General features: G+C 46.5%; 1 protein-coding gene across 3 annotated transcripts in view; it reads left to right on the forward strand.

Moving 5' to 3' along the window:
- CTDSPL (CTD small phosphatase like) overlaps positions 1–24,994 on the forward strand; it is a 115,536-nt gene that overhangs the window by 74,922 nt on the left and 15,620 nt on the right. For 2 of the 3 annotated variants that reach the window (XM_053929419.1, XM_045199716.2), the window contains exons 2-4: positions 7,825–7,979; positions 15,938–15,970; positions 22,542–22,643. In XM_053929419.1, coding sequence (XP_053785394.1) covers positions 7,825–7,979; positions 15,938–15,970; positions 22,542–22,643 — 290 coding nt within the window. The remainder of the gene's footprint in view (positions 1–7,824; positions 7,980–15,937; positions 15,971–22,541; positions 22,644–24,994) is intronic. The other variant, XM_053929420.1, reaches the window with a different exon arrangement.

Consider the following 24,994-nt stretch of genomic DNA (forward strand, 5'->3'; position numbering starts at 1 on the left):
TGTGGGGCCCTGGGAGTGCTGGGTCAGATCAGAGATAAGGACAGATGGGTGGGGTGCTCACAAAGGTGAGTCTGCGAAGCTCTGAACTGGTGTAGACCCCAGAGGTTTGGGTCCTGAAGCCTCCCCACACCCGAAATCCAAACCAGGTCAGAACACAAGAATTGGGTAGTGATTACAGGCTTGGGCACCTACCACACTCGTTCAACAAACACTAGCTGTCTGAGGTCCGCATTTCAATTTCTGGATATAGGAGGGAATCAGTTAGGTCAGCAAGTGTAAGAGGATGAGCAGAACTGCCCCCTCCCAGCCTGCGTGTACCAGCTGGTCGTGAGTTCGTTGTGCCTTCCATGTTGGCACCATGGTTTGACAGCTCCTTAGACCGGTCATCTTACCCCAGGAAGGACCAGACCCCACCGTCGGCCTTGGGGGACTGACTTCCCCTGGACATTTGGTCTTTTTAATTACAACACTTTCTTTCTACCTGTATTTCATATGATTTCCTACAAAAGGCTTGAGTCCTAGGGTTTGCTTTAAGCTTTACACGTGGAGCTGCTTTTTATTTGTTTAGTTTCTATTATAGTTGTTGTTGTTGTTATTGTTATTATTATTTAAAAAAACCTTCACTGGCTAGGTGAAAGTTTTCAAGAGCTACTGTAAGTTCTGCATTTAGAATTCGCATCACGAAAGCCAAAATGGGCCTGCCTGCGTGTTTTCTCACAAAGCCGGGCAGCTTTTGTGAGGACCGTTGTTTGGATAGAAGCTAACTTCTGAGTGTTCACACGGTACTGCATCGAAACCAGTCCTAATTTTCTGTTGCTGTGCTTCAAGCTACTGGTAGATGTTTTTCTCTTATACAAACACACGTGCTTGTGCTGCATCCACACAGGGAGCCCTGCGGGATAGGTCGAATGATGCCTGTGTTACCAGTGCGGCTTAGTCAGAGGAAGTCACACCGGCTAGCAAATGGCAGGGCTGGGACTTGAACCCAAGTATAATTCCAAAGCTCATTTTCTTTCCATGGAACTTGTATTTAAAGTCAATTTTTAAATAAGAAATCCCCGTTTAGGCTCTTTATACAAAGTGGTCCCCGTGTCTAATTTGCAAATGCCCTGACAATCTTTGATGCCGATCGATAGCCTGCATTAGTCACAATTGAAAATGTGAAGTCAGCATTTCCAGGTACAGAAATGAGACAGTGGCATTCATACCATTGAGCATGTCACTCCCCATTTTCATGGAATCAAACCCAAACTCGTCACCCCCGCCTTACAGCCCTTGCCACTTCCTTTTGGCCCCTCAAATATTGCTTGCTCTCTCTCACATCAGACCCTTTACACATTGCCGTTTCCCCACGTCCCTGCACCCTCCAACAACTGTATGAAACTCTCAGTCCAGCTCAGAAGACACTTCTTCTAAAAAGGCACTGCTGCCGCCCTAGCGCACCCCTGATCTGGCCTGTGGCCCTTCTTTGGGCTCCAGCGGAGTCCGGCGCTGCCCGGCCGTCACAAAGCTCAGACTGTGTCAGAATTGCTCGTTCAGGCGTCTCTCCCGGGACACCCGAGCACCATGAAGTAGGGACGGGGCCTGTGTGCTGCGTCGGTCTTTCTACTCTGCCTAGCCGAGGAGCTTCCGTTTCAGGGATGAACCTTCCCATTGCAGATAACATCACCCCAATTCACAGTGGCTTAAGAGAAAGAGCGGATTTACTCTCTTATGCAACTGAAAATTCCAGGAGGGGCTGATTTTCATGAAGCCAAGCCCTCAAAGGATGTTGTCAGAGATCTGACCATCATCGTGTCTCAGCTCCCTTTTCTTCAGTTTTGCCTTCATGCTCAAGTAGGAGCTCTTCACTCGGTGGCAAAGATGGCCACCAGGGGCTCCAGGCTTACAGCCTCCCAGCTTAGAAAAACAACAAAAACAACTTCTAACAGCTGAAGCATCAATCCTGGGACCAACTCTCCTTGGACCAGGTTAGGCACATCCCTCAGCCAATCACGTGGCTCTGATTATGCAGACCTTGGTAATGGACTGGAAGCTGGTGGGCTGAGAGTGGTTCCCTGCAGGAAAATTGAGGCACTTTTACCAGAAAGATGAGTAATGGATTCTGGCAGAATGGCCAAGAATGTTAACTGTCTACCACGCTTCCCATCGCTAGCTGGTGCTTTGAAGACCCTGGTTCTTGCTACTGGGCCAGCCCTGGTCTCCGAGAGACCAAGGAGGTATTTGGGAGATTTCCCATTTGCCTTTAGGATTAAGGGCTCAGGAAGGCAGCTACCTGTGCCTCCACTTTGAGCTGCCCGTTCACAGGCCTTCTCTAGGCCCCTCCTTTGCTGTGCTGGAGGATGGGAGTCCCCGCCCTGGGAGGAGAAAGAGAGGGAATGCATATGAGTGGGAAGCAGGGTCTTTGCTTGCTGGGTTATGGTGACACGGGGTCCAGGGCCTGGACAGGAGCATTAGCTCCCAGCATGTATCCAGGGAAATAGCTATGTGCCTCTTTGTCCTCAGTGTCACACTCTCCCTGAAGTTGTCGGAGGTCACTGGAGGCCGGGGTGAGGCCCGTGCCCAACAGCTCTGAGAAATGGAGAAAGTTAAGTCTCCGGATGACCGCGTCTGCTCCTGCTGGCGATCTCCCTTTCTCAGCCTGTGGGATGTTTGTGCCCACGGCCCAGCCGTCTGTGTGAAGAGAAAGGCAGCCACTGGGACCAGCCAGGGGCTTGTCTTCACGGGCAGGGCTAAGGCAGAGGAAAAGGGGAGGTCTTTCCAACAGGCCTGAGGAAAAGGCAGCATGTCATGGCCCCATGGGGGAGCCTGCAGGAGGGACCTGTGCTGGGTCTGTCAGCCTCCTTCCTGGTCCTCATGTGGCTCCAGGGCACATGGGAGAACACTCGTTTTTGATGCACAGCTTGGGGCAAGGAGGCCCTGGGTCAGATGCAGACTGGGCAGGCGCAGTGCTCAGCAGAGGGGAGAGCCCAGGCGCAGCCCCAGGGCGAGCTGAGTGAGGGGAACGCAGGTAGCAGCCCCCAGCAGAGCTCATTCGGGCCCTTAACTCTTCCCTGCATCCAGTTTTTAGAGCAATTTAGTAGAATTACTTCAGTTTTTTTTCTACTTTTGCTTTCTAAATTACAGTTTATGTAACCAAGGTCTGTTATAGTATAAGTTATGCCTCCTTAGTTGTGAGAAGCCAGGGAAAAAATGTATACCCACAGAATCTAGCCTTTGATTTGGGAGTTACCTTCAGAAGCCCCACTTCTTTAAAAAGCAAAAGCTTTTAAGAGACTAATGATAATAACAAGCGCTAACGTTTATGAAGTGCTTGCCCAGGGCTGGACGCTGTTCTGAGTGCTTTATAATAACTCCTTTTATTCTCACAACAGGCCTACAGAGGAGCACCTTCATTGTCCCCGCTTCACCTGAAGCAACCAGAAGCACAAACAAGTCACACACAGTATTTTGCCGTGTGTAATACACATGTTACCCAAATTTTTGAGGGAAAAATAAGGGTGTGCATTATACATGGGTATAATGATTACATACCATGGGTTAATAATCCCATGTGTAATGCGCACAAAAATGTGGGTGTGCATTATACACGGCAAAATACCATAACTTGACCTAGGTCCTGTACTACTGCAAGCTGACTTCAGAGCCCACGCTCATAACGACCAAACAGTCTACTCACTTGTTGGGCTTTCCCGGGGTGGGTCACGTCAATCATTAATTATAGCGTACCAAATCAGCAAGAAAACAAATCAAACGGCTATTACAGTTGTTCAGGGACAGAATGATGAGGGCCTCAGCTGGGACATGATGAGAACAGGGGATTGCTGTGGACAGAGTTAAGAGCTGTTAAGGACGTCAAAACCAACAACTTAATGAAAGGGAGAAGGGTAGAGTTTTAGACGAGGTCATTGGTGGCCTGGAATTTAATGACGAGGAATGAGCTGAAGACATATCTCAGACACACACACATCCACGTGGGGATGCAGTGGCTAAGGAACGAACCACTTCTGCTGGGATGGGCTTCCTCTGAGAGGGGTCTTTGAACCAGCTGCTGGAGAACAGGAAGGTTCTGAGAAGTGGGGATGTGAGGCCAGGAAGAGAGAGAGGTGGGATGGATGTCATTGTGCTGAGGAGTGTGCCAGGGAGGAAAGCAGGAGTGAGGGGGCGGGTGTGGCTATGGACGGGAGTGGGAAGGTTATGGGGGAAAGCAGCAGAAAACTTTGGAATGCTTTGCGATGACTTTTTCTTCCCAAGTCTAAAGAAGGAGGATCTCTCATGTACTGTTGTAGACGGATGTTCAAAGTTGCTACTCCACCCTTCTCCAAAGTAGTCTCACAACCAACGGAACAGGAAGACTGTGTGCGTTAAACTCTCTTTCATATTGTACTGGAACAGTCCTCCTATAGCCCTTGTTCCTGGATACCTGAGCCACCGGGAGCCCTCTCTCACATGTAGGTTAGCAGTAGGGACATTCAAAGGGACTGAGCAGAGCTGGTGAGTGGCCCGGTCCTGATTAAGAACGAAGCAGCAGCAGGACGGCCTTCGTGTGTACAGGAAGGGTGAGGGATCTGGTGGGGCCCCCAGATGAGGGCGCCTGTGGGAGCAGTCTGCTGGGGAAAGACACTTTCGCCCTGGCTGGTGTGGCTCAGTGGATTGAGTGCTGGCCTTCGAACCGAAAGGTCACTGGTTCGATTCCTGGTTAGGGCACATGTCTGGGTTGTGGGCCAGGTCCCCAGTTGGGGGTGTGTGAGAAGCAACTGATTGATGTTTCTCTCACACATCGATGTTTCTCTCCCTCTCCTTCTTCCTCTGCTCCCCTCCCTCTGAAAATAAATAAATACAATATTTTTAAAAAAGAAAGAAAGACACTTACTTGGTGCCTTCTTTCTATGGGGCCCCCGCTGGTCTGGAAGTTGGTGGGTTGGAGATGATCGGGGTGCAGGTGGGGCTGTGGGCCGGGATAGTAGCACCGGTTACTTCCTGCGATGCTTTTAACCACACCGCTGTTGCCTGGTTTTTGCTTCACGGGCATGGAGTGGAGAAGAGTAGGAGGAAGTCTGAACATTATATTTAGAAGTAGGCAATAGTTTCTCCTGAGCATCACAAAGTTGCTGAAAGAGAGCTTAACAAGATTATTTGCTCTCGCATTGTTAGAGTGATACATGATTACCATAAAACCTTTGGAAAGTGTAAAGGGAAGAAATATGAGCACCCATAACCTGCCAATTATTGTTAACATTTAGACACATCTTTGCCCATCTTTTCTTACTTATAATCTCTTTTGTTTTGCACAGTTCTAATCAAGTCAGATACACAATTATTTATCTAGCTTTTCTGATCTAATGTTACAATATAAACATTTGATCCATTAAACTATAGACTTCAATTTCGTGTATCAACCAAAACCGTTTTACCAGACTGTAGCTGGAGGAGAGTCAGCAGCCGGGGAGGGGTGGGAAGCAGTAGGGGTGTTGGATTCAGTCCACACCTGGAGCCCCTTTAGGAAGAAATGAGCCCTGAGGGTGGGGTGAGGCCTGGCCCCTCCCACAGCCAAGGACATGAGGTGCTTGGGCTGCTTCACCTCTTCATACAGAGAAGGGAGAACCTGAGTAAGGTGCCATTTCCCCACCAGGGACTGATGGGCTCCCAAGTGACTCAAGCTCATTTAGTGACTCTCACTGTCTATTTATGGCCTCTACACAGTACGTAATCAATCATACGGTAGAAATTATAAGTAGCTCACAGGCTGCGGGTTTAGGATTTTTTTTAGCATATAAGTTAGTTATAGGGAGGTTTCTATGATTCGAGGATGGAAATAGAATCTGGGAAAGTGCTTTTCACAGAGCCGCTTGCTGCCCAACCTGGGTATTATCTGCTCAGTGTCTCTGAGACAGGAACAAATAGCTCATTCTGCAGAGGAAGGTGCAATCGGCCAGGAAAGAGAGAGGTTTGTTGTGGGGGGGTTCTCTGCTCTGACTCAATGATTTGTGTGTGGCACAAAAACTAAAACACCCAGTGTAACAACAAAACAGTTTAACCAATCACATGTATTAAATGAGAGCATATTGCAGTAGTTTTCTCTCCACTGGGCCTGTTCCCTCCTCTCCTTAATCTGACCTAAGTTGTTTCAAGACTGCCTTCAGCATGGCACAAGGAGAAAGCACCCAGCCTTGGAAACAGGCCCACTGGGTTTGCATCCGGGCACTCGCAATTACTCTTTGTATATTCTCAGCAGTGATGTGGAAGCAGTAACACCTATCTTCTTGGGTAGCTGTAAGAATTGCATGAGATGGGGGTTGTCAAGTACTGGAATTCAGAGGGCTGGCCCTCAGTAAACAGTGGTCACGGTTGCTTCCCACCACTGCTGCTGGGACGGCCTCTGTGTCTGGTGGTGCTGGTGGCCTGGCCTGGCATGTGGGGCCTGAAATGGTACCCTGGGGCCTGCACCCAGAGATGCACGAGGCAGATAAAACAGCCAGCTTTTCCAGGGATTTATGGTTCTAAAGCTTATCTTTAGTGAATAGTGGTCTTAAATTCATACTTCCTGGGCCATTTGCCCAAACGCAGGCTAGAAACCATCCATGCCTGGGGAGTTGCTGGCAAAACAGCTTTTCTAGCCTTTTTCAGAATTTCTACCTGAATGCATTTGCTTTGCTAGAATACCTGCCCCAAGACTTTCAGCAAAGGTTTTGTTATCTCTCGAGAGGGAAGGTGCTGTACAAATCACTCAAGTGTTCAAAAATAGAAATTGTGCCAGAATTGCTTTTTGGGAGAGATAAATTCCAGCAATTATCATGGGGACTTAAATCATTTCCTAATTGGTGATTTTCCCATTAGCCCCAAGCACGGTCCCTTTGCCTGTGGCCTCTTCTCTGACCCACCCAGAAGTGGTATGTGGTGGGACAGCCCTGGCTGCATTCCCAGGCAGAATGCTCCTGCCTCTCCAAGTTGTCAATCGCCCCCCTCAGGTGTTTTTCATCTACAGTACTCTTTGCCTTCTATTTCGGACCTGTGGCAGCTTGTCCTGGGTAACAGAAAGGCTCCATCACTCCCCCTGGAGCTTTAGGCCAGGCCAGGCCAGGGAATGAGTCCCTGACACAACACTGCCCGGGGTGCCCTGGAGATGCGCTTCGCCCTGGCCAGCCCCGCTCGGCCAGAGCACACATTCTCTGCCCCACGTCACCTGCTGTTTGTGTTTTAAGTGTAATGGAAGCTTTCAGCCCTGAGCTCTGTGAGTCTGGGCTCCTGTCCGTTTCTTGACAAATATCAGAGCTGAGGAAGGGGGCTCCTTTGTGCCCTTCCACATCTTACTTCTTAACCCGTGAAATTAGGTATTTCCACGGTGAGCAAGGAGTATCTAAGAACCTCGTTTCTAAGTGCCTCTTGGTACCCTTAATAGAGAGATGCTTCTCAGAGAGTGTCAAGTGTGATTTGTGCCTGAGAGGATCTTTGTTTTGAAGTAGTGCTGAGTGCAGCGGCAGAGACTGTCCCTGCTGGGTTCAGGAATGCAGATGGTGCCTGACCCCACGGACGGGTCACTTACCGAGCCAGCAGCCCCCACTGGGCTGAGACCAGAGGAATTCTGTCCAGCCAGCAGGACTGGCCTCCATCGACCAGCTGGCCTTCTGGGATTCCCATGTTGAATAACAACAGTCCTTTAGAGTAACTTCCTGGGGCCCTTCTCTTCTTGTCTGAGTAGGTCTCCTGGTACCGGGGCCGGAGTGGCGGTGGGGGGTGGCGACTGCACGTTCACGTTTTTGCACTGCATGGCAACTGTGAGGACATGCTGCAGTTGGCCACAGTGCGCTGTGTTTCTCTTTCCAGCATCCCAGTGTAACGTCAGCTTAAAGAAGCAGAGGAGCCGCAGCATCCTCAGCTCCTTCTTCTGCTGCTTCCGCGACTATAATGTGGAGGCCCCGCCATCCAGCAGCCCCAGTGTGCTTCCGCCACTGGTGGAGGAGAACGGCGGGCTACCGAAGGTCAGTTCTGGTGGGGACCTGTGCACGCAGCAAAACTGCTACGGCTGCACATCCGTCACATTCTGGACTAGTGTCCTTAATAAGAGCCTATGACAGTATGTGTGCAGCCATTTACTTACAGATTTGAAATTACCAGTGAAGTCATCTTTCTTGTTAAAGGATATCAGCCATTCCCATGTAGCAACTAAAGATCACACTTGATGAGAGCTGTAAGAGTTACTTCCCATTTTTATAACATTCTTGGCAAGTTGAATGTATGAATAGAGAGTTAAAGGACCACTAGCAGACCAAGAAATGGAAAGGCAAAAGGGGAAACAGCCAATAATAGATATAAATGGATTAACCTTGTTTAATAACAAACATTTGTTATATATTCTTTTATAGGTATCAAATAAAAATTTTAAGACAATTGTCACAACAGATGAAAAAGAACAAACATTCTACCTACATGCTACCTACAGACGTATTTGAAACAAAGTAACTCAGAACAGTTCAAAGTAAAAGGATAAGCAAAAAGACATCCCACAAGTATAAGCAAAAAGAAAATGGGTTACAATATTAATTCAGGTAGAAATCACTGAAGGAAGCAAAGGGGATTATTCATTATGAAGGTAGTCGAGACTGAAGACACAAGAGCCCTAAGTCTTTATGTCCCAAACAAAATGAGCGAAGGTCATGAACAGGCATTTCACAAAAGAAGGAATACAGTTGGTCAATAAACATAAAAATTGGTTCAATACAAATACAAGCTAAATGAGATCCTTTTCCATTATCAAATTATCAAAGATAATATTTGGGTTTGGTGTGGGGGTAGTGAGAGGGAGGATAGAGGGTATAAATTGGTCATTGGTAGGAATGTTAATTGGTTACAACTTCCTGGAGGAAAATTTGGGATCTGATCTTAAAACCTTAAAAAATATGCCTATTTGTTTCCCGAAGCAGTTCCACGTTACTGACATAATTGTGGATGTGTAAAGATTTAGCAATAAGCCTTGGCTGGTGTAGCCCAATGGATTGAGTGCCAGCCTACAAACCAAAGGGTCATCAGTTCAATTCCCAGTCAAGGCACATGCCTGGGTTTTGGCCCAGGTCCCCAGTAGGGGGCGCACAAGAAGCAACCGCACATTGATGTTTCTCTCCCTCTCTCTCCTTCCGTTCCCCTCTCTCTAAAAATAAATAAAATCTTTTAAAAATATATTTTAAAAGAGATTTAACAATAAAATATGACCCAGAATACTTTATAGTATTGCAAAACTGTAAGCAACCTCATGATGAACAATAGGCAATAAAAGACCTACAGAGTAACCATACAGTACGCAGCTGTTAAAAATGATGTCTCATAAATATTACTAATATAGGGAAATGTTCACAATATATAACTTCAGAGAAAAAGGCTAAAATATAGTAGGTGACTATATTCATAATTATGTATGTAGTCATACACACACACACAAGCATTTATAAGACTAGAATGATGCCCTGGATAGTGTGGCTCAGTGGATTGAGTACCGGCCTGTGAACCAAAATGTTGCCAGTTCAATTCCCAGTCAGGGCACGTGCCTGGGTTGTGGGCCAGGTCCCCAGTTGGGGGCGTGTGAGAGGCAACTGATCAATGTATCTCTCACACATTGCTCTGTCTCTCTCTTTCTTCCTCCCTTCCCCTCTCTCTAAAAAGTAAATAAATAAAATCTTTTTTTAAAGAAAACACTAGAATGATATATGCCAAAATATGAAGAAGTTAGACTGGTGGGATTCTATGTATGATTTTCTCCTCTGTGTTTTATTTATTTCTCCTTTTTCTTTTTTCAATTTTCATGGAATAAGCTTAAATTACTTTTGTAGTTAGAAAATACTTTATTTGGAAAGGACATGTGAGTGTAAGGAAGGAAATTCTGGGGAGATGAGGGCCTGAGCACATGGCCCTGACCATTTAAATCCCTCTTTGAATGAACGCAGGCGAGCCTACAATACAGCCGGGAAGTGCATTAAGGCCTCCAGCTTTCCTGACACCTCCAAGGGAAAGAGCAGGCACAGGAAGCATTCTCTCTATTCCTCAGTGAGAAACAGGGACCCCCAGCAGAGGGAACTGCTTGCCTCGATGGAATCCTAGAACAAAGGCATGAAATGTATAGTCCTGCGAGGTCGGCCAGCCAGCAGGAGCCTGTGGGCCCACTTGCAGTGTGTAGTACTTGGAGCGGCTGTGCTGGTGAGCTGGACTGCTTTCCGCTCTTGTGCCCTGGACGGGCCCCACAGTACAGGGACTTCCCCTCATCTCTCTGTGGTTTGTCAGGTTGGGCTCCGCTGGACCAGGAAAACATCACTCCTTACTGGGCCTTGAGGTGCTCGCTCATTCAGTCCAAGTTGAAAAATTAGAATATGAGACTCTTGAGTGAGGTAAGACTGATAGAAGAGAGAGATGAGAACTTTAACAGATGACAACTCAGGAAATATTCCAGGAACTGAATTCTAAATACAAAACTAACTTTTTTAAGTAACTTCAAAAAATATCCCATGATGTCTAAATATAAAAATTCAGAGAACAAACGAAGAAAAAGGAGAATGAGAATGGTCACTGCGGAGAACTGAACTAATGTTCTGGAAGAGCAGCTGGAAGAAATATCTTACAGTTTGGACCAGGAACACGGAGACGGCAGGTGGGTGAGGGTTGGAGGGACATCCAGGAGACCTGATGAGCAAATGATAGGAGCGCCAGAAGGAGAAAAAGTAATAGAAGACATTTTTCTTGCACTGAAAAAAAACTTGAATTTGCAGATTGAAAGGGTTCCAAATCTACATCAGGATTAGTAGGGGCAAGCGAGGCCTAGATATATGCTGACTACATTCTGAAATTTAGGCATAGAGAAAAATCTTACAAGCTACCAGAACAAGTTATTATTTAAATTAATGATAGTAATAGTAATTATTATTATACTAGACTTTTCATCAGCAACACTGGAAGCCAGAAGGCTATGAAAAATATTTATAGGCTACTGAGAAAAAAGAATTACAAACCAAAAATCTCTATGTGATCAAGATACCATTTATCTGTTAAGGAAAAAAGATGTACATTTTCAGACACACAGTGATTCGGAAAAGGGGGCAAAAGTAATCTGGGTGAGATTGATGTTCAGTTACAATATAATTATAGAAAATGTAGGAGTAAATATAACTATTAGTAGTAAAACTATATATAACAAGTAGTACAGTAAGAAAATAGATCCTCAAAATTCACAGAGAGTGAAAGGGGAAATAAACAGAAATGTAAACAAGCCATACAAATTAAGGAAAGGGAAAAAGAACAAGTAACATAATAAAGAGTAAACCTAAATAAAAAGTAGGCATAAAACCAAGTTTAATAAACCAAATTCTCCTAACAAAAGACCAGGGCTCTGTGGCTTGAAAAATTCAGCTGTGTATGTTTCCAAGAATGTACCTATATCAGATAGGAATGATTTTGGCAGCAAGTAAAAGAAAACTGACAAATGCCGATAATAGCTTAAACAAATAGGGGACTATTTTTGTCAGATAAAAAGCCTGAGATTGGTCAGTGCTGGGGTTAGTTCAGGTTCCTGATGGTATCATCAGACACCCAGACTCTCTCTGTTCCTCAGTCTTTTCATCTTTCTGCTCCACCATCCTTGGCGTGTTTGCCTTTATCCTCATGCTTGTTGTTTATTATCTCAAAGTCACAAGCTTCAGCCATCATAGCCACATTGAAGGGAAAAACAGAGGGGGGGTCGTCTAGCCATGTCTGTCCCTTTTATGGAAAGTAATGGCTTTTACAGAAAACCCCAGGAGACTTCTGCTTATGTCTGATTGGCCAGAACTTGGTCACATGGCTGCCCTGCAGCAGCAAGGGAGGCCCCAAAGGGGAAGAATTTAGACTAGCAAAAAGAATTAGAAAACAAAACCAGAGCTCTTTTCACAAAAGAGAAAGGAGGAGTGACTACTGAGTGGATATACTTACTAGTCCTGTGGGTTCAGTTACGCCGCATCAGTGACACCCCCCCAAGCCCTGAGGCTTAAAATAATAAAAAATTTATCTTTCACTCACGCTGCATGTTTATCATGGGTGGGCTGGACCTTCTGCTCTGTGGCACAGTTCAATAGAAGTATAATGTGAGCCACATAGAATCTAAATTTTTCTAGTAGCCCCATTTTTATATATTTTAAGATAAATTTAACAATATATTTTATTTCATATAATATGTCTAAAATATTATTTCAACATGTAATCAATAGAAAAAATTATAAAGGAGATAAAGTTTACATTCTTTTTCATCTTATAATTCTCCAAAATCTGGTGTGTTTATAGTGCATCTTAACTCAGACCAGCCACATTTGATGTGCTCAGTAGCCTCGTGTGACGAATCACTATCACTAGTGGATTGTGTAACTCCATCTTATCCTCATTCATTCATGCACCTAGACGAAGGAAGGCCCCATGTCTGCTTCCATGTGTCACAGCAGGAAGAGGGAACGTGGTGGTCACACTGGCCCTTGAAGTTCTCACTCAGAAGTAACGTGCCTCGTTCCTGCGGGTCAAGCCCTGGACTGAGACAGAATAACGTGGCAGCTAAGCATGTGGGGCTCAGCTTGTGTCCTGACCGTAGCAGTTACTGCTCATGTCACCATGGCCGATTACCTTAACTATGTAACAGGATATAATCAATGGTTGTTATGCCATTTCTTTATTAAAAAAAAAGACGTAACATACCTTGTTTCAGCTTACATTTTATTGACTGAGGCAATTCAAAGGACATAAAAATGTAACCCTACCTTGCACGCACAAAGAAAACTGGAATTGTTTGGTGAGCTGTGCTAATGACTGTTAGAGTAGGTGACTAATAGTTTTCGACCTGCTGTGATTATTTTAAGGTGGAAAATAAAAAGATGGGCAAAATGTACAGGGCAGATCAACTAAAAAGCAAAAGTGGCAATGTTAATATCGGCCAAAACAGAATTTAAGGCCAAAAGCATTAAACAGAGAAAAAGGGACATTTTATGATGATAAAAGCTCTCATATGTGAAGTATATAACAGCCATAAACCTTTATGTACCAATCAATAGTACAGCCAAATAACTAGAAGAAAAGTATTTAAACATGATAAAAAGCTATTTTCTAAAAATAAACAGTAACCAACATAGGAAAATCATTGGCAGTTTCTGGCTGATGTAATAAGAAAATAAAACAATTGGTTCAAATATGGGAAAGATGCAAAATTAGTATTATTTGCAGATGACATGATTACTTACATAGAAAACCCCAAAACACTACCAAAAATTAGAATTATTAAAAAGTTTCAAGATGGTAGCTCTTATTTATGAAGAAACATGCTGTGTTTCTGGATAGGGAGACTTCACATTTATGTAGAAGAAAAATGTCTAAGAATAGCTGAGAAATTGGGGGGGCAGTACACTCATAATCCGCGCCCCACCCACCCCACCCCCCACCGATTTAAAAATCATTGCTGTAGAAAATCGCCATTAGTGAAGGGAGCTTAGCTTGTGTCCTAGGCCTGTAGAGGATAAAGGAAGAGAAGAGTCACTGCTTTACAATCGTTTCTGCGTAGACGAAATGACCTGGGGAAGTGGAGTCGCATCCATGGACTATTCCCTGAAGGAGTCAGCTGAGTGTGTCAGCGAGGAAAGGCCTTCCTAGGCAGTTAGTTCTCCAGCTGAGCTCCCCTGGATTTAGTGTTCATTCATGGACTTCCTTCAGTTGACGGTTGTCAAAATGCCTTTTTAAAGAATGAGGTACAGTAACTGAGTAACGCATCATTGGCATAACACTCAACTGTATTCAGTCTGGGAGACCAGACCCCATGGAAAGAGCCCATGTCAACGTGGACCAGCTAATTCCCAGAGGAGGGCCCTCTGCCCTTTGCTCTCAGCTCAATCAGGACACCTGGGACACCAGCCGAGGTCCATTAGATGTGGAAGCAGATTCTAGGCCTAGCTCTTCTGCTGACTCCCCAGCTCTCCCTGCTTCTTGGAACTCAGCGTATCAGAGGAGTGGGGGAGGCTGTGGGCAGAATGCAACAGATGGTCTCTGAGGTGGCAGCCCTTGCCACTGTCCCAATACACCCTGGACCTGCAGGCCAGGGGCCCAAAGTAAGTGTCTGCAGCCGGTGGCGAGAGGCTAGAATTTGCCAGCACGTAGGAGGCCCCAGTGGCAGAGGCGCAGGAGCTCTTCCAAGGAGGAGGACAAAGTGCACACACACATACATACATGTGACCAACAGGGGAATTTTCAAGCCCAAATATCTCTCTAGCGTAGCATCTTTGGTCATTGTCTGCATTTGCCAAGCCCTCCAGGTGTTACTGTTGTCTCTGTCATCACTGACACGCTCATCTTGTTGAAGGTGTACACATTGAGGCTGGGGGACGCACTGTATACCGTCTCCCAATACCGCAGTGTTCCCAACTGGAAGTGATTTTACCCCCTAGGGAACAATGTTGGGGACGTTTTTGATTGTCTCTACTAGAGGTTCTCCCGGCATCTAGTGGGTAGAGGCCAGGGATGCTGTCAAACATCCTACAATATCCAAGACAGCCCCCATGGCAAAGATCATCAGGCCCAGAACGTCAGTGATGCTGGGCTTCACTCAACCCCACTCCACAGTGACTGAGTTCATGAGGCTTTGTGAGCTTCTGGTTAAAATCTCCCCCAGCAAGAGCAGTGACCTGCTCCCAGGTCCCGGTGCTGGGAATAATATTATTTAAGAGCTTCAGAAATGAACTTCTCTGTGTATGTTCTTAAAAACTGGGATTGGATTTGATCGCACCAACGTGTTGAAGAGGAGCCCAGCTCTGCCTTGAATAATGGCGAAAGGCAGTGTAAAATCCTTAAGGCAAGCCCCCAGTGTCCCGGAAATGCCAAGAGCCATCACGACTATCTCAAGAGCAAACAGTACGTTGCTGCTACACCACAGAGGTGAAGACCAGGTCTGGAGACGATCAGGAAGTGGCTAAATGGCTCTTAGAGTGGGAGCAGAGCTCAGAAAGGTTCTGACCCCCTAACACTAGGGACAGTCAGGTTTGGCCCCTTCCTGGGAGAACCCTGTCACCCAACCTCTCTTAATAAAAGATGGTTACACTTTCACAAATTGCTCAGTGTGGGAGACCATGAGGGGACCCCCTCACCAGGAGCCGTGATGCTGCTGTCTTCCCCCCCCCCCCCCATCCCACCATCTGAAAAAGAAAAAGAAGCACAAAAAGTGGGCATGCTCAATGGAGATAAACCGGTGCTTTTGTGAGCATTTTTCGTGATGCTGAAATGAAGCGTTCTCCTCAGCCATGTTGGGAGTGGCTGGCATTCTCCGTTGAGGAAGTGGTGGAGGGTCTTCCTTGGGACCTGAATTGTCCTGACAGTGTCTGTGAATACAGGTTCCATTCTCCTCAACAGGAAAGCTGTCCCGGGTCTGTGGCCTCGGAGGGCACTTCTTGTACCTTGCCTTGTCCCCTCTGCCCAGTCCTCCCTAGAAGAGGACCAGTAGAAACCGGGGTGTTCCTCGTAATCTGATGAACTTGTCTTCCTCTCCCTGCCTTTAGTATAGACCTAAGGCTTAGTCTTCTCAGGGGAAAACTTGCTTGAAAGAACAAACAAGCCAGTTAGTAGAAGGAGTCATGGATCAAAGTAAAGTATGGGTTTTCGTTTTTAATTTCCAATTAAGGATTTAATCCTGGGAGTCAGGGAGGCATGGTTCACATAAGCAAGATGGTCAGTGAGCCTCAGGAGCCCAGCCCGCTGTGTCAGGGCCGGGTGTCCGGGAGGCGAGTGGAGCCCCAGCTGCAGGAAACCCTCGGGTTCCGCCTCTCCGTTAAACACCACCCAGGTGCAGAGGATGGGCAATCGGATGCCTGCTCTACACTCTGCGGTGCTTGGAAGTTTCTTTTGAGTATGTGTTCACTTCTCTTCAAACCTCACAATGATTTTTTTTTTTCTTTTTCCTCAGGGTGACCAGAGGCAGGTCATTCCCATACCAAGTGTATGTATATTTATTCAATTTTATTTAAACATTCGTAGAGTCTTGCAGCTTTGGGCTACTAATATAAAAGAGTGTTTTCAATGTTCTTGCTTATGTTGCATTTTATCACAACAGCTCTGTTCTGTTAAAAAGAAAAATGAGGCTACATTTTAAATTGTAAGCAGGAAATTCTTTAGCGAGTTTCCTTCTTCAGTATCTCCTAACCAAATTCTCACTTTTCCTTTCTCTCTCCCCTCCAAGGCTGAACAAGCCGAGGCAGCTCGCTGCACCCCGATCCAACACAGCAGCCCCGACCCCACAGGCTGGGGGAACACACTTCTGCCCAGACATGGTTCCTTGCGGCAGGTGCTGTCCCAGCGGCACTGGGCTCCCCAAGCCCCTGTCCCAGATGAGCATGCCATTTCTGGCTTGTCCACCAGTGTCAGTAGATTGGCGGTAGCTCTGAGATCAGAAGATCGCCCCTAACCTCGCAGGACCCACCCCCACTCCCACAGACTGGCCATGCTGTAACTCTGCCCCAGCTGGGCTTCCCTCGGGCCACTCACTTCTGTCTTCAGCCCTGGGATTTGGGGGAATAGCTGTACCAGTGTTTCAGCGCAGCACAGGCCTGGACCAGCTACCCCTCAGACCTCCCCTGTCCCCACTGCTCCTTCGCTTCCTCCTGCTCAGCCAGCTGAGCCATTTGGCTTCAGACTATTCCAGTGACCGATTCCCGAAAGAAACTTGCTTTGGAGACACCCATAACAAATGAGACCTTTCTAGCAGTCCTTCAGCCTTAAAGAAGGATTTAGGTCTTAAAAGATGTCCATACATTGATGTTTTAATCCAAAAGATTCTCTTATGCAAATTGTCTGATTCAAATCTGTTCTCTCTTTTTCCTTGGATTTTTTCACCTATTTTCTGGGAACAGCCAAGAGGCACAGCAATCCTACATTTGAAAGGAATGGATTACATTAGTACAGGTTGACTCCAAACTTGGTAATGCTTGTCACTTTTCAATTGCCCAGAATGTTTCTGATAATGTCATTTTTCTCAGAACTTTGACTCCCCATTTATTAACAAGTTGCAGGGGTTTGTGGGGTGATTCAGACTTGGCAGCCACAGCTCAGGGTGGTAGGCTTGGTTGGGAGAACTGACTGATCAAAAAGATTGGCAGGCGGCCTGACCTCTCACCCAGTGTTTGAGTGGGATTCAGATCAGCTCATCCGCCTCTCCTTGGGTTTTTTCACGTATCAACAGTCCCCAGTGGGGTTGGTAACCGGAGGTCTCTTTTTAGCCCTCATACAAAGTAGTTTCATACACTGATTCTTTCTACAAAGATTTTTATTCTAAATAGGTGACAGTCAGCATCTCTGCCCCTGCCTCTGATACTCCAAAAGCACTGTTTTTTTCTCAACGGGTTAAGTCACTGCTGTCTATAAAGTTAGGTGCTGAATCAAACATTGGTCAGGGTAAAAACCCTACTGAGAAAGATGACCCTTTCCCCACAAACCTAGACTCATTCTAGAATCCTGAAATAAAACAGCCAAGGGGGAAAAGACTCCTTGTGTAGCTTAGCCCAGTGCTCGATCAGTAAACTGCTGGCGGTCTCTTACACGGGAGACACTGCGTCAGGCCTTCCTTAGGAATCTGTGAAACATCTTGCAGAAAAACAAAGCCTAGCCGAAGTAACTTGCATCTTTGAGAAATAACTTCCAGCCAAGCAGTTCTGCTGATCGGCACAGTGGGGTGTCTGCTGCCGGCTTTGTATACAGGAGTGAACTGAAGTCCCAGATCAACCCTGGGGATACCCTGCAAAATCTGCACCTACCCGTCAAGGCCACAGGTCACATAAACATACTAGCCCTGCCCTTGGTGGACCACAGTGGGGCCCGGTCAGTGCTGGGAGCCCCTGAGAGGTTGGGGTGCTGCACCACAGGACCAGAAATCCAGGCTTCAACTGAGCCTACACACCAGGCCCCACAGCCTCCAGTGTTTTCCAGGCCCCGAACATGGAAGAGACCGCTGAGCCTATGGGTGTCCAGAGCATTCCAGCAGGCGTCCCCCGTCTCTGCTTCTCACGTCTCCCCTCTCTTTCCATCCTCATGCTGTTCTATTTACATGTGCAGGTGTGGTCTTTCGATTTTGCACTAAGCAATCATTCAAGCTCATGGTTTAAAAAATACTGAAAGATTCGAGTGGAAAGAAAAGAAATCCCCCAACTTGGTCCCAACTCCCTAGAATAACCACTTTTGATACTTGTTATATAGCCTTCCAGCAGTGTTCTAAATAGACACGAGCACATTTACACCATGAGAGTTTTGCACAAAGGTGGTTTTTTGCTTTTAACAAGATACCTGGACCATCTTTCCAAGTGTTAGTACCTAGCATCTGCCTCGTCGTTTTCCACGTAGTTGGTGGCATTCACTTGGTTTGCACTGTGTGCTATTGCTAATACATCTCTTGTGACTATTCTTGCACATGTGTGTTTAGGGACCTGAGTGACAGTGTCTACATGACCAGACCCAGTTGCGGAAGTGCCAGATCAAAGGATGCACTTTACATTTTGGTAGATTAAAGCCACATTGTCCTCCCAAGACCTAGTTCACATTCCAACCAAGAGCTTGTGGGATTGCCTATTCAGATATTTTAATCTTGGTTAATCTGAAAGTAAAGAATGCTATTGATTTATCGCTTTTGATTTGTATTCCTCTATGATCTTTTCCCAAGTTTGCTGTCCATATGTCTTTCTTCTTCCCTATTCATTTCTTCAAGATTTTATATTGTATATCTTTGTACATTTCAAGGAAATTAGCACTTTCCTCCAAATTTATGATACATCTTTTGGCCTTGTTAATAAACAGTTTGGCCACGGAGAAGTTTAATTTTATGTAGGCAAATGCATTGATCTTATCCTTTATGGTTTCGGAGTTTTACGTCATGCTCAGAAAGGTCTCCCCACTCTATGACTGACCTGTATTTTCTTCCAGTATTTCATGGTTTCATCATTACACTTAAATCTTCGATCCCTCTGGAATTTAAGTTGGTGTGAGGCTTGAAGTAGTCACCCAGCTTTGTTTCCGTTTCCAGGTGGCAAGTCAGTTGTCTCAACGCCATGTATTGAGTTGTCCATCTATTGAACACTTGTTAGAAATGACAGCTTCATCTGGACTTGATGTTAAATGTCCCACTTAGTAACACCTGTGTCCCGGCTATGAGCTGGGATATGGGGCTCTTCACACATCCCATTGGGAGCCCATGGGCTGGCCGGTGAAAGTTAGGTATTGAACGGTGAGGAGACGATGCAGGGGGACAGGCTCGGGAACCAGTGAAGTTCAGGTGGCTGCGACTGCAAGTGAGCTCGAGGGCTGTGACCCGACTCCTCCCGTTCCCACACTCTTTGTTGAATCACACGCCACGCTGATGCTCACTCACCACGCAAGGTCGACAGTGCAGCTGAGCCGTAACGATGCTGACGGGGACAGGAGAAATTTATTTTCCAGCAGCTAGATTTCTATGCTGTTGGCCTAAGCCTTTTAGTAAGCAGTAGTATACTTTTTCCCACCAAACCTTCCGAAAAACATGTAAGCAGAGCAACTCTTCTACTTAAAGATAGTCTAGGCAGGGGTGTCCAGCCTGCGGCCGCGGGCTACATGCAGCCCAAGATGCCTGTGAATAGGGCCCAACACAAAATCATAAATTTACTTAAAACATTATAAGATTTTTTTGCGATTACGTGTCGCACAAATATTTAATGTGTGGCCCAAGACAACTCTTTTTCTTCCAGTGTGGTGCAGAGACGCCAAAAGGTCGGACACCCCTGGGAGCTTCCTTTGCCCTCTCCTGCAGTGGGCCCTGACATCTCTGCCCTGAACTCTGAGTCTTGGGGAGCACGGTGTGCAGACCTGAGCCTGAGAGCTCTAAGTACAAAAATTAAAAAAACTAATGTACAAGAAGAGGCACTACATCTGTAAGACTTGCGAGGGTGCGAGCGCGAGTGCTCCGAAGAAAACAACTAGAGTCTACTGTTCATGGTGGCCCCTTCACTACCAAGGACAGGAAATTGCAGATTTCCTCCCAGGGAGAGAGCTCCCAAACCTTGGATGGCAAGTTATGGTTCCTTCCTCCTCCCCCTCCCCCCCACCCCTCTACTCCTTACCCCTACCTCCAACCCCTACCCCCCACAATGCCCTCCATGTGCTTTGGAGCAAGTGATTTTGTATATAAAAGGCTCCTCTTGATATAACTGGTGTTTCTCTTGTTCTTCAGCTTTCAGATGGCTTGAGAGAAAATTTGCTTCAGGACATTCTTTAGTTAATGATTCAAGCATCACCTGAACAGATCAATTGAAGTAGCAAAGCACTACTGCATTTATAGAGTGCCCTTGCGTGTTCCAAGGACACAGCTGTCCAGAACAATTCTTACCAATGGTCTGGAGAATTTGCATTCCATCTAAAGCCAGGCCCTCGAGAAGCTGTATGCATTTAGGAACCAGGCTAGGGACTAATGGGACCCTCCTAGCCCATCCCCCGCACCCTTGCTCTCTGCAGCACAAAAGCTCAATCAATAGCTTGCTGAACACCCTTCTTGCTCTTTTCTCTCAGAGTAGTACAGTGAGGCGTTTTGCTTGCTGTTAACTCAGAGAATGCTCATAAAGTGTGGGTTAAATATGCTAAGAAAGTGATTTTTATTCCTGGATTTGGAAAGTAACTGAGCCACTTTGGGCAGATCTTTGATGTTTTCAGATACTCGAGGGATAGAATTTCTAGATCCCTATTTTCCAGACTAGCAATTACATAAAGTTAAACTGTTGTTTTAGTACATAAATGCATAGAGAAAGGACTGGACAGATACACACCAAACCAAAAAGGGAGACATCTGAGAAAAGGAATGGGAGGCGTGGAAAAGCGAAGAGTTGTGTTCTCATGTCTATATTCTTTACAGTGAGAATGTGTTTTTATTACATAATTGGATAATAAAACATTAAAACAAATTCTATTCTAGTCACAAGCATGTTACGGCCCAAACAACAGAAATAACCCACATCCTTATGTTCATGTAGAGAGTTTATCATATCCTGCCTCTTTAAAGCACTTTTTCAGATGCAGCTTCTTTTGCAAGTTTAATTTTTTTTAATACCCTGCTTGCTTGCCGATTCAAAATGGACACAGCCCTCCCTAGGGCCCTGGATGCCGTGACCTGTGCTTAAGGCACATGTCTCCCCAGTACTGCAAGGTTGGGAATGCTGCTTGGTGAGCTCTCGTTAGAGCCAAGGGCATTGAAAGGCGCTAGGCTTTTTCTTCAGATGATGTTGGAGAGGATGAAGCGCCCACACTCACTGGAGAGGGCCCCTCTAGACTGAGAAATGCCCCTGTCTCCACCCATAGCCTCACCCCGGTCAGCCCTGCACAGTACCTCCACCAGGATGATCTTGCATTTGCAAATTTACCTCACCTGCTGACCGCCTGGGTGACAGTCACTACTGAACCAGCTAAAGTCGGAAATTCTCTAGATCCTCGACTAAGGTTCAGTTTAGACAAAAAGAAAAAGGGGGGGGGGGAGCCATTTAAAAGGGCGTACTTCTTGATTTCATTTTTTTCTTTTTGTATTTGATGAGCTAAGTTGTTCATTCTTCAGTGGCTGGGGACAGATATTTCTTGTGTTTTGTTTTGCCTTAAATATTGAACAGAGTTCGACCTTCTTCCAGGGTAGAAAATTAGCTTGTTAACACTGGAGGCTGCGTGTGCCGCAAAGTAAACTAAAATACTTCAAATCATTTCTGAGATGAAGCAAGGCCCACAGAAATAAACACTGAAAGTCAAGAATGAGGTTCTCTGAAGATATCTAGCGTTTCAGTAACTCTTCGTGACCTTTTAATCTCAAGGTTAGAGTCAGCTACCACAAAGACATGTAAATAGATGGTTGCCTAACACACAGCCTGGGGATTAAAGTGTAACTCCAAGAGACAGAATCCAGGAGGTAAAAATGCCACACTCACTCACTCCTGTACCACAGCGGGGCAGGTAGAAGGCATGGTGCTGAACCTGGACCCGTTTTCTTTCTGTTTCCTATTCTTGGAGATCACTTTGGAAAATACCGTGGCTCCAATATAGCTCTGACATATACTTACGTACCACAGTGAATTTCAGACAAAATGTGACCCCAGGAAGGGGGCCTGCCTAGTTAGAGCAGCTATAATAATTAAACATTCAAACCATACATGTGCCAGACAGAATGTGGGCATTATACCGCAGTTATAGCTGCTGCCGACAGCCGTTCATGTTAAATATCATTACCCCCCCCCTTACAGCCAAGCAAGGGACAGCTGATGTTCAAACCGAGGTTTGCCTGGTTCCAAGGCCTAGGCTCTCAGAATCTCCATTCAGACAATGGCCCAGTGTGTGGTAAACCTTCAGCTGCACACTACTTATTCCTATTAATTTTAATACAATTCCATGATGTGCTTGACCAGGCATTTAAATGTTTGGTTTCGTTTTTAACCTCACTGACACAATTTAATACAATAATAAAGGGGTTGGTTTGTCTTTTACATCAAGGTAATAATAGTGTTGTGTTTTTTTTTTTTCTTTAGCCACCAGCCAAATACCTCCTCCCAGAGGTGACGGTGCTTGACTATGGAAAGAAATGTGTGGTCATTGACTTAGATGAAACATTGGTGCACAGCTCATTTAAGGTAAATCGGCATGAAAAACCATTCGTGACCTCTCTGCTTCGGACACAATTGGATGAAAGCTGGTGGTTATTAGTGTGTGGCTTAATTGTTCGTGAAGAAATCCCAAGAACAGTTGTTTATTAACTCAGGTGAACATTAACTCAAGTAGTTGAATATTAACATAATTAGTTTGGGGGGGGGATGCTGGGCTGTCCATATTACTGAGACCTCATTCTTATTTATGAGATTGGCGTTTCCAGGACTTTAACCCCTGCAGGAATATTTTTCGGCTGGCACAAGGCAGTGCCCCAGGACACCCCTGTGTGTTTGTCACGGTAACTGGGGTGCCATATGTTTTATTGGGAGGAGCAGGAGAGGCACTGTTAAAGCAACCTGCTACCCTGGAAGTTTTCCCGGACCAATTTTTGGAAAGACGTTCAACGCTAAAGAAGACTCCCAGGGTTACGGCAGCTGAACAGATTCAGCCATTTATTTTGACTATTTTCATAATAAGAGGTTGCTGGGGATTTTATAAGCTTCACAGCTTAATGAGTATCCACCTGCGAGACTTCCCTCCGGAAGGGTTCCGGGCTTCCGTGGTGTCAAGGTGAGCATCGGATAGGCTCAATTCTCTCCGCTCCCTCACCCTCCATCGCCTGTCAGGATAACAGCAAAAATTAATTACAAATCACCAGGGGACCTCCCTGCAGAACAGCTGTAATGACACTCTTAAGAAATGAGTTAATTAACCATTTTCCACTTTTTGAAATGGAAACAATTATTTCAGAGAGGCAAATGACGAAAAGCGCTGGGGAGAAGAAGTGGGTGTGTAGGGCCCTGGCCCTACTTGCCTTGGGGTATTTCTGGTGATGGATCAGCTCTGCTATTGCTGGCCAGTTAGACCAGATTGCTCTTCATATCTGCATCCCAGGGCTCCCTTACTTCACCGAGGGACACGGAAGGCGCCCTCCGTGATGGGGCACGGGTCTCACGTGAACCACAGTCATTCCCTGATGGTTGTATGGGGACTGGACGAACCATCAAATTTGGAGACCTTAATGCCAAACCCTTTCTTCCTTCCACCTGCTCTCACTAAGCAGAGGCCTTCGTTGGCAGCACAAGGCCAGGTGCTGGTCTTTCGGTCCTTGGGAGAGTGCAGGGGGCCACATTTACCTTGAGCGGTGAGATACAGCCTGTCTGGCCCCTAGGGCATGCGGTACCACCTCATTCCCCAGTACTTCGAGGGCCCTTCCAGGCCCGGTGCAGGCGTTGCAGGGGCCTCAGCCCAGCTCAGCTCTGAAAGGCACCGGAAGCCTTCCCCCCTCCACACACACACACCCAATGAGCAAGTTGCACAGAACTGTTTCAAGTCCCTCTGGAGGGAAGCCTTTTACAACAGGGGTCATTTGCTGTGACAGCGTCGACAGCTTCCCCCCAAGCAGTCTGGGAGTGAAGGCAACGCTGGCCAGACCGCCCAGGATCACCGAGGGCTCCTGTCTCCCAAGGCGGGGCCTTGGTAGCCCGTGGCGTCTCCAGGGCCTGCTCAAGGGCAAGCTGAGGTGAACGGCAGCTTCTCATTTCTTCTCGCCCTGGCCTGTCTACATCTGCAGGCAGAATGTGCTCTGTTGCACGGTTTTTAATGTTCAGGGCATTTCAAAGTCCTTTGAGCATCCAAAAGCTGTGAGCCTCCCCCCTTGAAGGTGTGCAGCTAACTGCACAGCTCACAGGCTCACGGGCCCAAGTTAGGACCCTGGCTTTGGCACGCAAGGCCTCCTTGACACCAACACATGACGGGGGTCGAGAATGGGTACTTGCTCTGAGCTGGGGAACGCACCTTGTAAGAGTGTCTTCCTCCAGGGTCCCTTTGTTTTTTAGACATGATTCTGTATTTTAGTTGTGAACCCACCCTTGGCCTTCCAGCCACAGAAGTGAGGACACTGTTACCTGAAGCCCCGGATGCTCTAGTGCGTGCTTAGTGATGGTTCTACGATCTCGTGTGTTGCACGTTTCTTCAGTTTACTGAGCAAAGAAGAACGTGGGTCTGTACCGTCGTGGGCGTAAAGGCAGACCCCAGTTCAGAGTCTGCCCAGAGGGTCTGTTCCCAACACCCCTGCGCAGTGGCCGCCACACACGTTCTCCGTCCCTGCATCTCTCTCCCGCTCGTCCCCAGGGTTTGCAGCCGATGATTCTCTCGGGCCTGTTCATTTGAGTGGTTTTCTATCTAATTTGTGGAAACCCATGTAGAAGTATAGGTGAGTCCATCCCTGAGAACCTAGTGACCGCTGAAGAGTCATATTTGAGTGTCAAACCTCACTGACACTGTCAGCCTTATCGTAAACAGCCAGCAGTTCGTGAGTGTGCAGGGTGTCGCG

Source organism: Desmodus rotundus, chromosome 8, assembly GCF_022682495.2.
Source record: "Desmodus rotundus isolate HL8 chromosome 8, HLdesRot8A.1, whole genome shotgun sequence".
Classification (NCBI taxonomy): domain Eukaryota; kingdom Metazoa; phylum Chordata; class Mammalia; order Chiroptera; family Phyllostomidae; genus Desmodus; species Desmodus rotundus.